This window comes from Corythoichthys intestinalis, chromosome 2, assembly GCF_030265065.1.
Source record: "Corythoichthys intestinalis isolate RoL2023-P3 chromosome 2, ASM3026506v1, whole genome shotgun sequence".
NCBI lineage: Eukaryota > Metazoa > Chordata > Actinopteri > Syngnathiformes > Syngnathidae > Corythoichthys > Corythoichthys intestinalis.
The window spans coordinates 34,471,003-34,483,367 of record NC_080396.1 but is presented as its reverse complement, the minus strand read 5'-3'; the positions used below and the strand labels follow the sequence as shown (position 1 = coordinate 34,483,367).

The following is a 12,365-nucleotide window of genomic DNA, read 5'->3' as shown; positions in this document are numbered from 1 at the left end:
TTGGGAAAAGGCATCAACATAGAGATTACAGGATGAAAACGAGGCCTTCAAAAGAAAAGAACAAGTTTTGGGGTTGCTTTGCTGCCTCTGGCACTGGACTGCTTGACCGTGTGAATGGTATTATGAAGTATGAAGACTACCAACAAATTTTGCAGCATAATGTAGGGCCCAGTGTGAGAAAGCTCCCTCAGAGGTCATGGGTCTTCCAACAGGAGAATGAGCCAAAACACATTTCAAAAAGCACTAGAAAATGGTTTTAGAGAAAGCACTGGAGACTTCTATAGTGGCCAGCAATGAGTCCAGACCTGAATCCCATGGAACACCCGTGAAGAGATCTCAAAATGGCAGATGGAGAAGGCAACCTTCAAATCTCAGACTTGGAGCAGCTGGCCAAAGAATGGTCTAAAATTCCAGAAGAGCATTGCAAGAATCTGATTGATGGATATCGGAAGCGATTGTTTGCAGTTATTTTGTCTAAAGTTTGTGCTACCAAGTATTAGGCTGAGGGTGCCAATACTTTTGTCCAGCCCATTTTCAGAGTTTTGTGTAAAATGATAATGATTTAAACATTTTTTTTTTTTCATTCTCATTTGTGTTTTTTCATTTCATGCAAAATAAATGAAGCTATTACTACCAAAGCATTTGTAATTGCAATCATTTTCTGGGTGAAATTCAGCATCATCTGACAGAATTGCAGGGGTGCCAGCACTTTTAGCCAGCACTGGAGATGAGCAGGTGACTATTTACAGTAACTTATTTGAACGGGATTGACAAGAACCCCTGCACAACTTCACAACAAATAAGTACTGTATTTGTTCTAAATCTTCCCTCCCTGCTAAGTAGTCCAGAAATGCTTGTTTCACTACCAGCACGTCCAGTACCCAGAAAGGGAAGTAATGCGTTACACTTACTCAGTTACATTTACTTGAGTAACTTTGAGAAAAATGTGCGTCTTAGTTTTACCACGGAATACTTTACTTTGAGTAGATTTGTGAAGAAACACTACTCTTACTCCACTACTTTGGGCTGCACCAGAGTAATTACATTTTTCGCCTTTATTCTTGATAGTCACTTTATTATTGCCAGAGATGCCGACAGTGGCCTCTGTTTCACCAATGAGACGTCGAAACAATAACCACATGAATCAATTACACCAATCAGCGTTAACAATATTTTTTTCTCCACTAGAGGGCACTCATGCTCTTTGGACAGTTGCCGTTTCATATTTTGTTCTGAATTCGGTGATTTTTGTGTCAGCATTTTGGCCTATTATGGTCATGTAATAGGTTATAATACAGTATAATAATAACGGTTCATATCGATGAAGTTGTGCTGAGAAAAGAAATATACCATGATTTAAAAATATCAAACATTGTAAGCAGTTAACTCACAATGTTACTCGTCACTTGAGTATTCTTTTCAACAAATGCTTTACTTGTACTTGAGTAAATTTCTGGATGATTAAGGGGCTTAAATGTTTTTTTTCGCCAAGGCCAGTTATGTGTACTCGGGAATTCACCCACTTATTGCATTTTTTATTATTTTTAGGACTAGCCAGGCCAAGTTTGACCAGAGGCAATCAGGAAATGCCCGAATCTCTGATGACCAGCGTAATTATTACGAATTAAATGGACTAATTACTCATTTCTGTTATGTTGTAAATTAAACATATGGCAAATTGGTGATAGAATGTGTTAATGTATTGTTTTAAATTCAACATGAAGAGTTATTAGGTAAAATTTTTTTTTTTCTGCTACTTGCCAACAAGGCGGTTATTAAAATGACAAAGTAATCTGAACCATTTTCAATGTATTCAAACATTTAATGAATGTTTTTGGCACATGCAAAAGTGCAAACAGAAACTTTACTGTCAGTTGACTGATGCTAAGAGAGCATACAAATATATGACTGGACTACAACTCATAAATAATCTATTTGTGTATTTGAGAAGAGGGAAGCGTGGGAAAGGCCCTAGTTTTTAGCAAAAAAAATGTAACAAAACAAAAAAACACGCACAAATTCTTTTTCTGCTTTCTGAAACGTCCTGAGATGGCGACAAAGCCCTGTATAATACAAAAGTAATTCAAGGGTTGTCGAACATCAAGCACCAAGTTATACCCACCCAAATATTTTGCAAGCAAACAAATCCAATGACTATCATTAAAAATACAGTACAGTTGAAAATGAAGTTAAAATAAAAAATAGTGGAATTTCAGTGTCATGCAGTGATCCTTTTGTGTGCCACAAGTGGTACTCATAACACACTCCAAAAACTTTGCAGTCTTGAGAAGAGCCTCTAGTTGGGTGATTTTTTTCAGCAGTTGAACAGTTAAATGTAGGTATTTAACCAGTGGCCTATACTACGAACGGAGTTCAACCTCCCCAGAAGTAATCCAGTTTACTAGCGGGTAACCGGAGTTGACAAAACCTGGTTGTCTAGTTTGTGGTCAATCGGTGCTACGACGCTGATTATGAGGTTGATTAGTCGAACCTGTGTCAACCCAGTCAGAGTTACTGCGCGTTCACATAAAAGGGGGCGGTGACCAGAGTCAAACACTACTTGTGACGATGGCACGGGCACCTTACTTCACGGAGGAGGAATGCGCGATGATCATGCGGAATTATGAGGAATTAAAATCCACCCTCACCGCGAAATCCAACACCGCTTCGGCGAGTAGAGCGCAACGGGTCTGTTGACAGCGAATTTACAGATCGTGTGATTTGTGAATGCGTCAATATGCCAGTTTACTTATGTCCATGAAAAGAAATAAAGCTTGCTGTCAGGACAATAAAATAAGATTTGGTACATTAACAGTAAGAAATAATTGTCACGCATCATCACACGAAAAAGGATGATTGTATGTTTAGTCCCCTTGACTGTACGAATACGTATGTTTTTTTTTTTTTTTAGTTTGGGCCTAAAAAATCCAGCCCGACTCGACCCGAGTCCGATCAATAAACTTGATTTGCAGCCCCGAGCCCGACAAAAAAAAATTATGTTATATTTGTGAGGATTCAGGAGAAGAAGGAAATGCGGGGATGCCATGCGTTGTTGCGTAAATAAAAGCCCGTCTTTTGTAACGATTTTTCACAGTTAAACAAGACTGTAAGATGCATATTCAATAAACATGTATATCTTTTATATTTGTGCGTCTGTCCTATCAGTGGATTTGACATTTAATTTAATCTCCTCGAGTTGGCAGAAAAAAACGCAAGTTTTCTCAATGTTTATATAGTCTACATATTTCTATGATTATTATAAATGCATCAATTTGAAGCGTTTCCATACCCCACTCCGAATCGCACGGCATACAGTGTTCTTACGCAGATATTCAGCATCACCGATGGAATACATATATTGTCCCTGGCGAAAGAGCGCACGGACAGGCACACACAATCTGCGCGGTTGTGAGGGCCTGACTCGGCGGGTTACATTAGTGACGTCTGCCTAGATCAGTTGGCACAGGTAAAGAATTCCCTCAGCTGAAAATCTATATCTTTCATGGAGAACATCTTCCGGGTACGCCAGCGGATTCTGGAGGTCCCGAAATACCCGTGCCCTCCGGAGAGAGCCCCTCACAATCCGCGCGCCAATGTCGTATGGGTCGTCCAAGTACGCTGTCATTGTCAGGAAGACACGTCCGCGGAGGAGTGCTGTTTAAATAGACCGTGGTTAATTGGAATCCTGATGTTAAGCAAGATCTAACTCTGACACGACCAGGTTTGGCGTGTGGCATGTGTTGCCATGGCAACACTTCTCGGTTCCAACATATCCACCTTTCGTAGTCTCGCATAGCCGCGAACTTACGTCGCACGTGATAAAGTTACTCTCGAAGTTACCCTGCTAAGCCAGAAAACCGGCTTCGTAGTATAGGCCACAGACGTTTGCAGAATGCTGTAAGACAACGGAATGCCTCAATGGTGAAAATTGCCTTGTCTCAACAATTTGAGATTTGTTGACACGATGGAATTAAAAATTAATATATTTTTTTCTTACAATTATACATTTTGTCACTTTAATACGTTTGAACTGTCATGTGTTCCTTTCTGAATATTGACATTTGGTGCTTCCAAATCATTGCATTTCACTTTTATTCATAATGTGTGTAATTTCCCAACATTTTGAGGATCCGGTTTGTAGTTTAAGTCAATTATTTCAGCCCCTCAATAGCAAATATTCTCATATATCCGTCATCCTCCACAAAAGCTCGCTGGTACAGTTTGTTTTTTCTCAAAACAACTTGGAAACATTTGCAATAACTTTACACGAAGATATATTTTTAACTGTTGTCTGAACCAGAATCCATTTGTGAATTTTTTTTTGCACTGTCAATCTGAAATGTTTTTCAATAATGGGATGGAAATGAAGTTTTCAAACTTTTAAATGCTTAATCGATTATATAATTCGCTGCTGTATCAGTACAGCAATTTTAGAGGGCATCCATTTCCTTCATTAGCGGCATGGCTTGGTCCCTATCCCCCGCCACTTACTATAATATAGAAGTGCGACGATTAATCAACAAGTACCATAAGTGATTACACTGGTCAGCACTTTTTTCTTATTTGATACAATTTTGGGTCACTGACTTCAAATCTGCCCTAATGTGTTCCCCTGTATTTAATTTTCACACAAATTCTTCAAATACTTTCTCTCAATACTAGTGTAACTTATTAGTCCATTGCAGACGTAAATACATTTTTCTGAATCATAAAAATTAGCTTGTCATAGTTGATGATTTTCACATATTGGAGCACTTTGACAGCAGTACATTATAGCATGTCAAATTTTCCCTATTGCTGTTCTCCCGTGTCTGCTGTTGTCTCTAAAACATGGCATGACAGATCTTATTTTGCTAGAAATGTAGGATGGATGGATATTATTACTTTGGGCGATTTTGATTAAGTGCTATCTTACAAAAATATCGCTTTGCATAAGAATTTAAAAGAAAAACTGAACTTGCAAAAAAAAAAAAAAAATTGGATTCAGCGCTTCCCAATTACGTAAAATCAAGTATTTGCATCAATGTGGCGATTTGTTTTTGTTGACCAGTGTTATCTAATTAATCAATAATTATTTATTAATCATTGAAACTTTAACAAAAATCATTGGCCCTTGCGTAGTTTTTGCACTGTTAATTTGAAATACGTAATAATAATGATAAGGAACTAATTTATTTCCTGATTCTTCGGAGGGAAAAAAATTCAACAAATTTATTGTTTTTAAGTTGCAACTTCAACTGTAGCGTTATATTTCATAATTCAAATAAAGACGTAGTGCTGGTTAAAAACAGAGAAGCACTTGTACATATAATACACCACAGTGGCAGTTGAGAGACGTCTTACACAAAATGACTTCCCAATAACTTAAAACGCAAAGCACATTTATGGGTGCCGTTTCTGTTCTCTGAGTTTGCGCTGCGGCGGGAGTCCCGGCGACCAGGATTTATGGTACCAAAGGCGATATGTCAAGTACCACGCCAGCAGCCCAGTCGCAGTTCCCAGCACCTTATGCGAAAGGTCGTGGAAATAAACCGAGGTGCAGATGAACATCCACACCCATATGATGACAAGGAGGTTGAGCGCCACGTACAAAAAGTTGAGGACTACCCTCTGTAGCGCCGACCAGCTAGCAGTCTTCAGGCACGCCATGGGCGCCGTTTCCTCCACAATAAAGAGGGCCGAGTAGGTCAGTATGAAGGAGTGTCCCGAGATGTCGTAGCCGTGCCAGAAGTAGCCGGCCTGCCTGCATTCGGCTTTGGACGCAAACCGGTTATCAATCCTGTCCATTGAGACCGTTTTAAAACATGAGCCGGTCGCATCCTCGATGTAAAAGAAGGTCTGAGTGCATGAGTACCACACGGCCGTGGCCACCACAAGCGAGAGGAGCCGTCTAGCCAGGAAGGCGGCGTTGCGGCTAAAGGCTGCATTGGAGAGGAGGAGGAAGGGAGTCAGCAGCAGTAGCGTCCAACCCCACGACACCTTGACAAAATACCTGCGAGAAGCACAAAAACACACTTGCACTTAAGTCTGTCGCAATATGCAATAAGTCAAATTATTGCACAGTAAATAAAAATGAGGTATGGGTAATTGTATAGGTAATTTTCACGGCTGTGATTTATCGCCGCGTGCATGCGCACGTACATACATTTGTACCGTACTGGTTAGGGCTGCAGCTATCGAATATTTTAGTAATCGAGTATTCGACTGAAAATTCTATCGATTCATTGAGTAATCGAATAAAACATTTTTTTAGGTAGGTAGAATTATAAATATACATGAGAAAACAAGACATTTCATCTAATATTGAACCATTTTCAGTCAATCGTCTTTATTTTCGATGTAAATTGTTGAAACTAGGGCTGCAGCTATGGATTATTTTAGTTGTCGATTAATCGATGAACTAGTTAGTTCGAATAAACGAGTAATTGGATAAGGAACATGAAAAATTAAAAATTCCTGAGCTGAGCCTTAAACGGTATAAAAAATAAATAAATAAATAAGGATCTATGTACAACAAAAGAACAATGGCTAACTTATATAGCAAAAGTCCGCTAGCTTAAATGCTATAAAACGCTAACGCCTTTTTTTTTTTTTTTTTTTTTTAAATAATGCTCTTAACAAATGGTTCAGACACATATTCCCACAAAAAACCTGCTGAATATACCAATAATCTTCATTTCGAATGCATTCGAAAAAACATTAGCTCAAACAAAAACTTTGCTTATGTTGGTCTTAACATGGAGCAGATGGATTCAGCCACGTGAAACGAGGCAGACTAGAGGGCAGTGTATCCACCCAGATCAATAAAACTAAATGCAAACGCCACTTTAATTAAACGAATGCTCGAAGCAGCAAAATTTATTTCGAATCTTTTTTTTCTAATCGAATACTCGACTTAATCGAATAATCGTTGCAGCCCTAGTACTGGTATATACATGCAATATGTTTCAAACGCCTCATTTTGTATGTCTGAAGTAATTCTACGGCTGCGAAAAAATCTATTACTGACACTACATGCATGACGAAAATTAAAGACAAGTGCAGTAATTTTTACTGATAGTAAAGCTCACAGTTAGCAGCTTCGCGAACGTACTTCGGGTGAACATTTCAAAATAAAATCATATAATGTTCAACATGTAAATAAAGATTTCTGGAGTTAAATTTCACATACTTCTCACTTGACACTAAGCATTAGGAGTGTGACAAAATATCGAAATGGTGATATATCGTGATACTTTGTTCCTCCGGATCCCTACATGGAGAAAAGGCGAGGGAAAGGTCATATCTGAACTTACCAAATGTCGAAGAATGGCATGGGTGGCTTCGATCAGAAGGAAGGGCATAACGTTTGATTCTCCAGTTACACACAGAGTTTGCTCTATGCACTTCCACTCCGGTAAGTTAATTTCGTTTGTTTACGCAAATTTCGGTAACTTTGTGTCCTAAGTTGGCCTGTTGTTAGCTATAGCTACAGCTAAACAACTAGCATGCATACATGTGCATTGTCTTCATAAGACATAATTCCTGTCGTTGCTAAATGAAAAAGCTGTAATATTTTGACGTGAGAGAGTGGCAAAGAATTTGTACACAGGCTACATTTTCTGCAACAAAAAATTTGTACATCCGTGGTCACAGACTAATGTAAACACACATTGCCTACCTTTGCTAGAAAGATGGTGTTGCCGTTTACTATGGTAATAATGTGCAGATCCTGCACCCATCTGCAGCAAAACTGTTCATAGCTTTGTAGCGATTTGTAGTTTCGGAATTGCTGATGAGTGTAGTAACTTACACCAAACACTAAATACAGCATAATGTCCATTTCGCGTAGTGGTGGAAGCTTGTCGACATCTTTATTCCATTTGTGTTCGGCTTGCTCGTAAGGGTCAACATTGTTCACATCCTTAAAATTGCTCACATATCTGTCCTTCGCCGTGGTAACAAGTTTGTCTCTGTATCGAACTGGCAAGTTTTCCTTACTTTTTTCCATCTTTGGCACTCATAGTTGAATTGTATTTGCCGTTAAGTTTAAATGTCCCGTGATGCAGACGTGCTTCCGAAATGGCTGCGTTGTCGCAAATCTTGCATGATCCCGTGCTGCTCTGACGTAAACGCTCGAGCCTAATAGTGTTTCAATCAACTCTAAAGCTGCATTGACGGTGCACGACGCCGAATCCATTTAGCCTGGGAACGTTCGTTCATTCAAAACCAGAGCATTCACAGTAGTGCTGCAACGATTATTCGATTCACTTGAGTATTCGATTAGAAAAAAAATGTCCGAATTATTTTTTGCTGCCTCGAGTATTCCTTTAATTAAAGTGGCGTTGTAATGGGGTGGATACACTGCCCTCTAGTCTGCCTCATTTCACATGGCTGAATCCAGCTGCTCCCTGTTAAGACCAACATAAGCTAATTTTTTGGTTTGAGCTAATGTTTTTTTAATGCATTCGTAATTTAGTTTAAAGGTATATTTAGGCGTTTTTTGTGGGAATATGTGTTTGAACCATTTTATAGCATTTAAAGTAGCGTACTTTTGCTATGTAAGTTAGTCAATTGTTCTTTTGTTGCACATATATCCTCATTTATTTATGAGGCTCAGGTCAGGTATTTTAATATTTTATGTTCCTTATCCGATTACTCGATTATTCGAACTAACTAGTTCATCGATTAATCGACTACTAAAATAATCGATAGCTGCAGGCCTAATTCACAGTCATTCTGTCTGATTTTCAGGGCATTTACAGGTCAATTCCTGTTGAGTTTGAGTCACTGATTATTCATTTGGGTGATTCCCAGGTCACTTCCTGTTCTGTCACTCAAAATAAACAGGAAGTGACCTGTAAAATACTCCAAAATCAACAGGAAGTAACTGAAAATCAACAGGTAAAAGACCTTAAATAGCCCAAAATTACCTCATTGCCTGGCATTGGCAGCCACTGACGGCCATAGACGTTCAATCCATTTGCAGTGGGAGGGATGCCACCCTCCCAGTTCAAATGGACTAGTCATCTACTTGGGATAAACTCATTCCAATTCACAGCAGAAGCTTGATTTTCTGTTTATTAGTTGTTTGTAGAATATTCTAGAATGATTTCCTGACCAATGTATCCATAATCGTTGTATCGCCATATCGTCGTTATCGTGAGCTTTGTATCGCGAATTGTATCGTACCGTGAGGTACCTAGAGGTTCCCACTCCTTCTAAGCATAACTTTAAAATGACACCCTGACCCATTATAAAAAATCTGATTAGCAATGAATAATTTGGCTTCAAATTTGCTAACATGCGCACTTTGAAGGACAAGATGAAAGGCATTTCGAATCAAATCAACACTTTGATGGGCTCGAATTGGTAGAACACAAAAAGGCGTTGGGTTTCTTACCTATTTCATATTCTAGTGTTTTAGTGTCGTTGGTTAATTTTGTATGAAATGTAGAAAAAGCATGACGAGAGTTGTAGAGTTTAGGGTTAGATGAAAGGGAATGTATGCTATTGGTTGACAGAGATCACTAACAGTAAGCTTTACCTCAAATTACAACAAAAAAACAACCTAATTACACTCATACATGTGAAAATGCACTAATGATCAAAACTACAATTTTAGTGGATATTATACACCATTCCAGTCAGTTGAAATCTAGCAAATTGTGTCCTGACTCAATCTTAACAGGCTATCAACTAGCCAGGTTAAAATGTACTCACACGTTGAGGACATTTCTGCTGCTGCTGAAGTAAGTGTCCGGCACGAGTTGGGATTCTTTAAGAATGGAGCCCACGACAGAAATGACCAAAAACATCCACGGGAATTTGTTTCTGACGGCCGGTATCCTCCAAAGAGTTACCAAATTGCACACGACGACGTCCACCGCCGCCATGTTGACACTTTGCGACCGGGCTGGACTTCTTCGCGTGACTAGGAAATGTTGACATGGTGCTTTACCGCCTCCCTCTGGTGAGAAGATTGAAAGTTGCTTGGCTTTGTTCCCGTTTCATACGTAAATGTCGTCGCCGTATTGAACGTGGCACAGTGACGTGATGAGCGAGGATGCCTCATTCATATTTTTGCTTTCATACCTGTCAACCCGAGGCCGTTGGCAAATAGTGACGTATGTCATTACAAATTGGTGACTAATCTCACAACGTTTTATATAGCGTGCAATATGAAATAAAATAAAACTCAATTTTTAAAATAATATGAATCTATTGGTAATATTGTCACCAGTGGCGCCACCAAATATGTTGGCCACCCCACTGGCCACCGCTTGCCAGTATACTGTTAGATTGTTGTAGCATCAGTTATGCATTTCTTTCCAAATGAATGCAATTATTTAGTTTTATTAAATGTAGGGCTGTCAAATTTATCACATTAACGGTCGGTAATTAATTTTTTAAAATTAATCACGTGAAAATATTTATCGCAATTAACGCATTCGCGGTACGGCTCATTCACCCATTGCCGCAAACAGCCTACAATGGCGCCGTTTTACTTATATACAGAGATAAGAGGCAGAGTGGATTAGATACAAGCATTCATTGGGGCCATGATTTAATTGGCAAAAGCTTTGTCATCTCCCCCACAGCAACTCTAAATATTGTGGGAAGCAACGTGGGGAAGAATGACAGGAGTCTTTTTTTCTTAACACCCTGTAGTGTACCCAACGCAGAGAAGATCTAGCATTTGCAGCCACCACACACAGTCATGGTCGCACCACTTCCCATCATGCATTTGGGCAGAAGAGTTAAGTCGCTACAGTATCATTTACTGAAAGCTCAACAAATACACCAGATGGCAATATTTAGTCACAATATACAAACTCACATTTATCCTTTAAGAATTATAAGTCTTTCTATCCATGGATCCCTTTTACAGAAAGAATGTTAATAAAGTAAATGCCATCTTGTGGATTTATGGTAATAATAAACAAATACAGTACTTATGTACAGTATGTTGAATGTATATATCCTTTTTGTCTTATCTTTCCATTCCAACAATAATTTACAGAAAAATATGGCATATTTTAGAGATGGTTTGAATTGCGATTAATTACGATTAATTAATTTTTAAGCTGTGATTAACTCGATTTTAAAAATTTAATCGTTTGGCAGCCCTAGTTAAATGTACACCTTATGCCTAATGTATGCATAACACAAACAGAATTGTTGTGGAACTCAAAATGTTGACTGGACAGTTATGGACTATGCACATTAAATCATTAGTAACATCAAATATTACACAATACACCAAAGTATATCAGTAGCCATGTCCGTAAGTCTTTCTGATAGTTTTGCCCTGACCTTTTTACTGCAATAATATAATGAAAACCTGAAATTATGGCTTTTAGTTTTGGCCACCCCAAGATTTTAAGTGGCCCCATCTGGCCACCCCTATGAAAAATTTCTGGAGGCGCCACTGATTGTCACATATAACCTGGTGCAATCAAAGAACAATATCTTCAGCTACATCATGATTTCTAAAATTTAACAGACTTTTGTTATAATTGTATGTAGCACTTTTGGCAATTTCTATCATGCCTTTTGATGGCTGCACTTCATGGCACTTCAGTTCGCAATTCAATTGACTTGAAGGTAGTTTGTTAGTGTATCCAATTATAAATTAAAAAGGTCAATTGATAAAATTAACTGCAATCTGCAATCTTTGAGTCAGGGAACATTTCTTTTGCTAATTCTGAGGAGTGATCAGCAATAGTTGCAGGCAAATTGTGTTCGGCAACAAATTGGGAGAATAAAATCTCCGCTTTTGTCACAGCATAGCTTTTCATTCTGCAGACTGTTGTTAATCTTACTTAAAAAAAATCATTTATTACAGTTACAAATTACTTCTCCCAAAAAGTAATTGAGTTAGTAACTCAGTTACCTGAATGTAACAGTAACTAGTGACTTGGCAAAGTAACTGGTGTTACCTTTCATGTTTTTTTTTTTTTTATTTAAAAAAAAAAAAAAAAAGAAATAGTAACCTTTGCTATGTTTGGAAGTCATTTAATGTTGTGAATCAATACAGTTGTTAAAATTGCTCCCGTTTTTGCATTAGTTCCCTTCTGACTACTTTCGACATGTGAAAGTTAACTGTTTCATCATTTAAAGATGGATTCAAGTCCAGATTTAGCTGATTTAGGAGTATTGTAGATAAAAAGTTACTTTGGTTCGCTAGGAAGGTTCACTACAACAGAGCCTTTCTGAGAAATATACTGCTTTAAAATGCCGGCTGCTTACTAACCCCACAGAGTCTGTCATTTCGCATATCTAGCATAGCATCAAGTGGGTGTAGATTGTAGGCTGTCGGCTACAGTCAGGAAGTATTGGAGCCACCTAGCCTAGCATCGCGTTTGCAACAGCGTCACTTTTCC

The 12,365-nt window shown here is 38.5% G+C and overlaps 1 protein-coding gene across 1 annotated transcript; it reads right to left on the bottom strand.

Moving 5' to 3' along the window:
• Positions 1-723: 723 nt before the first annotated feature.
• fitm2 (fat storage inducing transmembrane protein 2) lies at positions 724-9,934 on the bottom strand. The gene is made up of 2 exons (XM_057830612.1): positions 9,703-9,934; positions 724-5,992 (listed from the first exon to the last, which is right to left on the bottom strand). Exons 1-2 carry the CDS (start codon positions 9,873-9,875, stop codon positions 5,383-5,385), a joined length of 783 nt encoding a protein of 260 aa, XP_057686595.1. The 5' UTR covers positions 9,876-9,934; the 3' UTR covers positions 724-5,382.
• Positions 9,935-12,365: the final 2,431 nt, after the last annotated feature.

What these genes read in the sequence shown, in the direction of transcription:
- fitm2 (XM_057830612.1), bottom strand. Translation starts at nt 9,875, where the DNA reads ATGGCGGCGGTGGACGTCGTCGTGTGCAATTTGGTAACTCTTTGGAGG. An exon ending in AGCAGAAATGTCCTCAACGT is followed by an intron (nt 5,993 to 9,702) that starts GTGAGTACATTT and finishes TGCTTCTCGCAG; the next exon opens with GTATTTTGTCAAGGTGTCGT.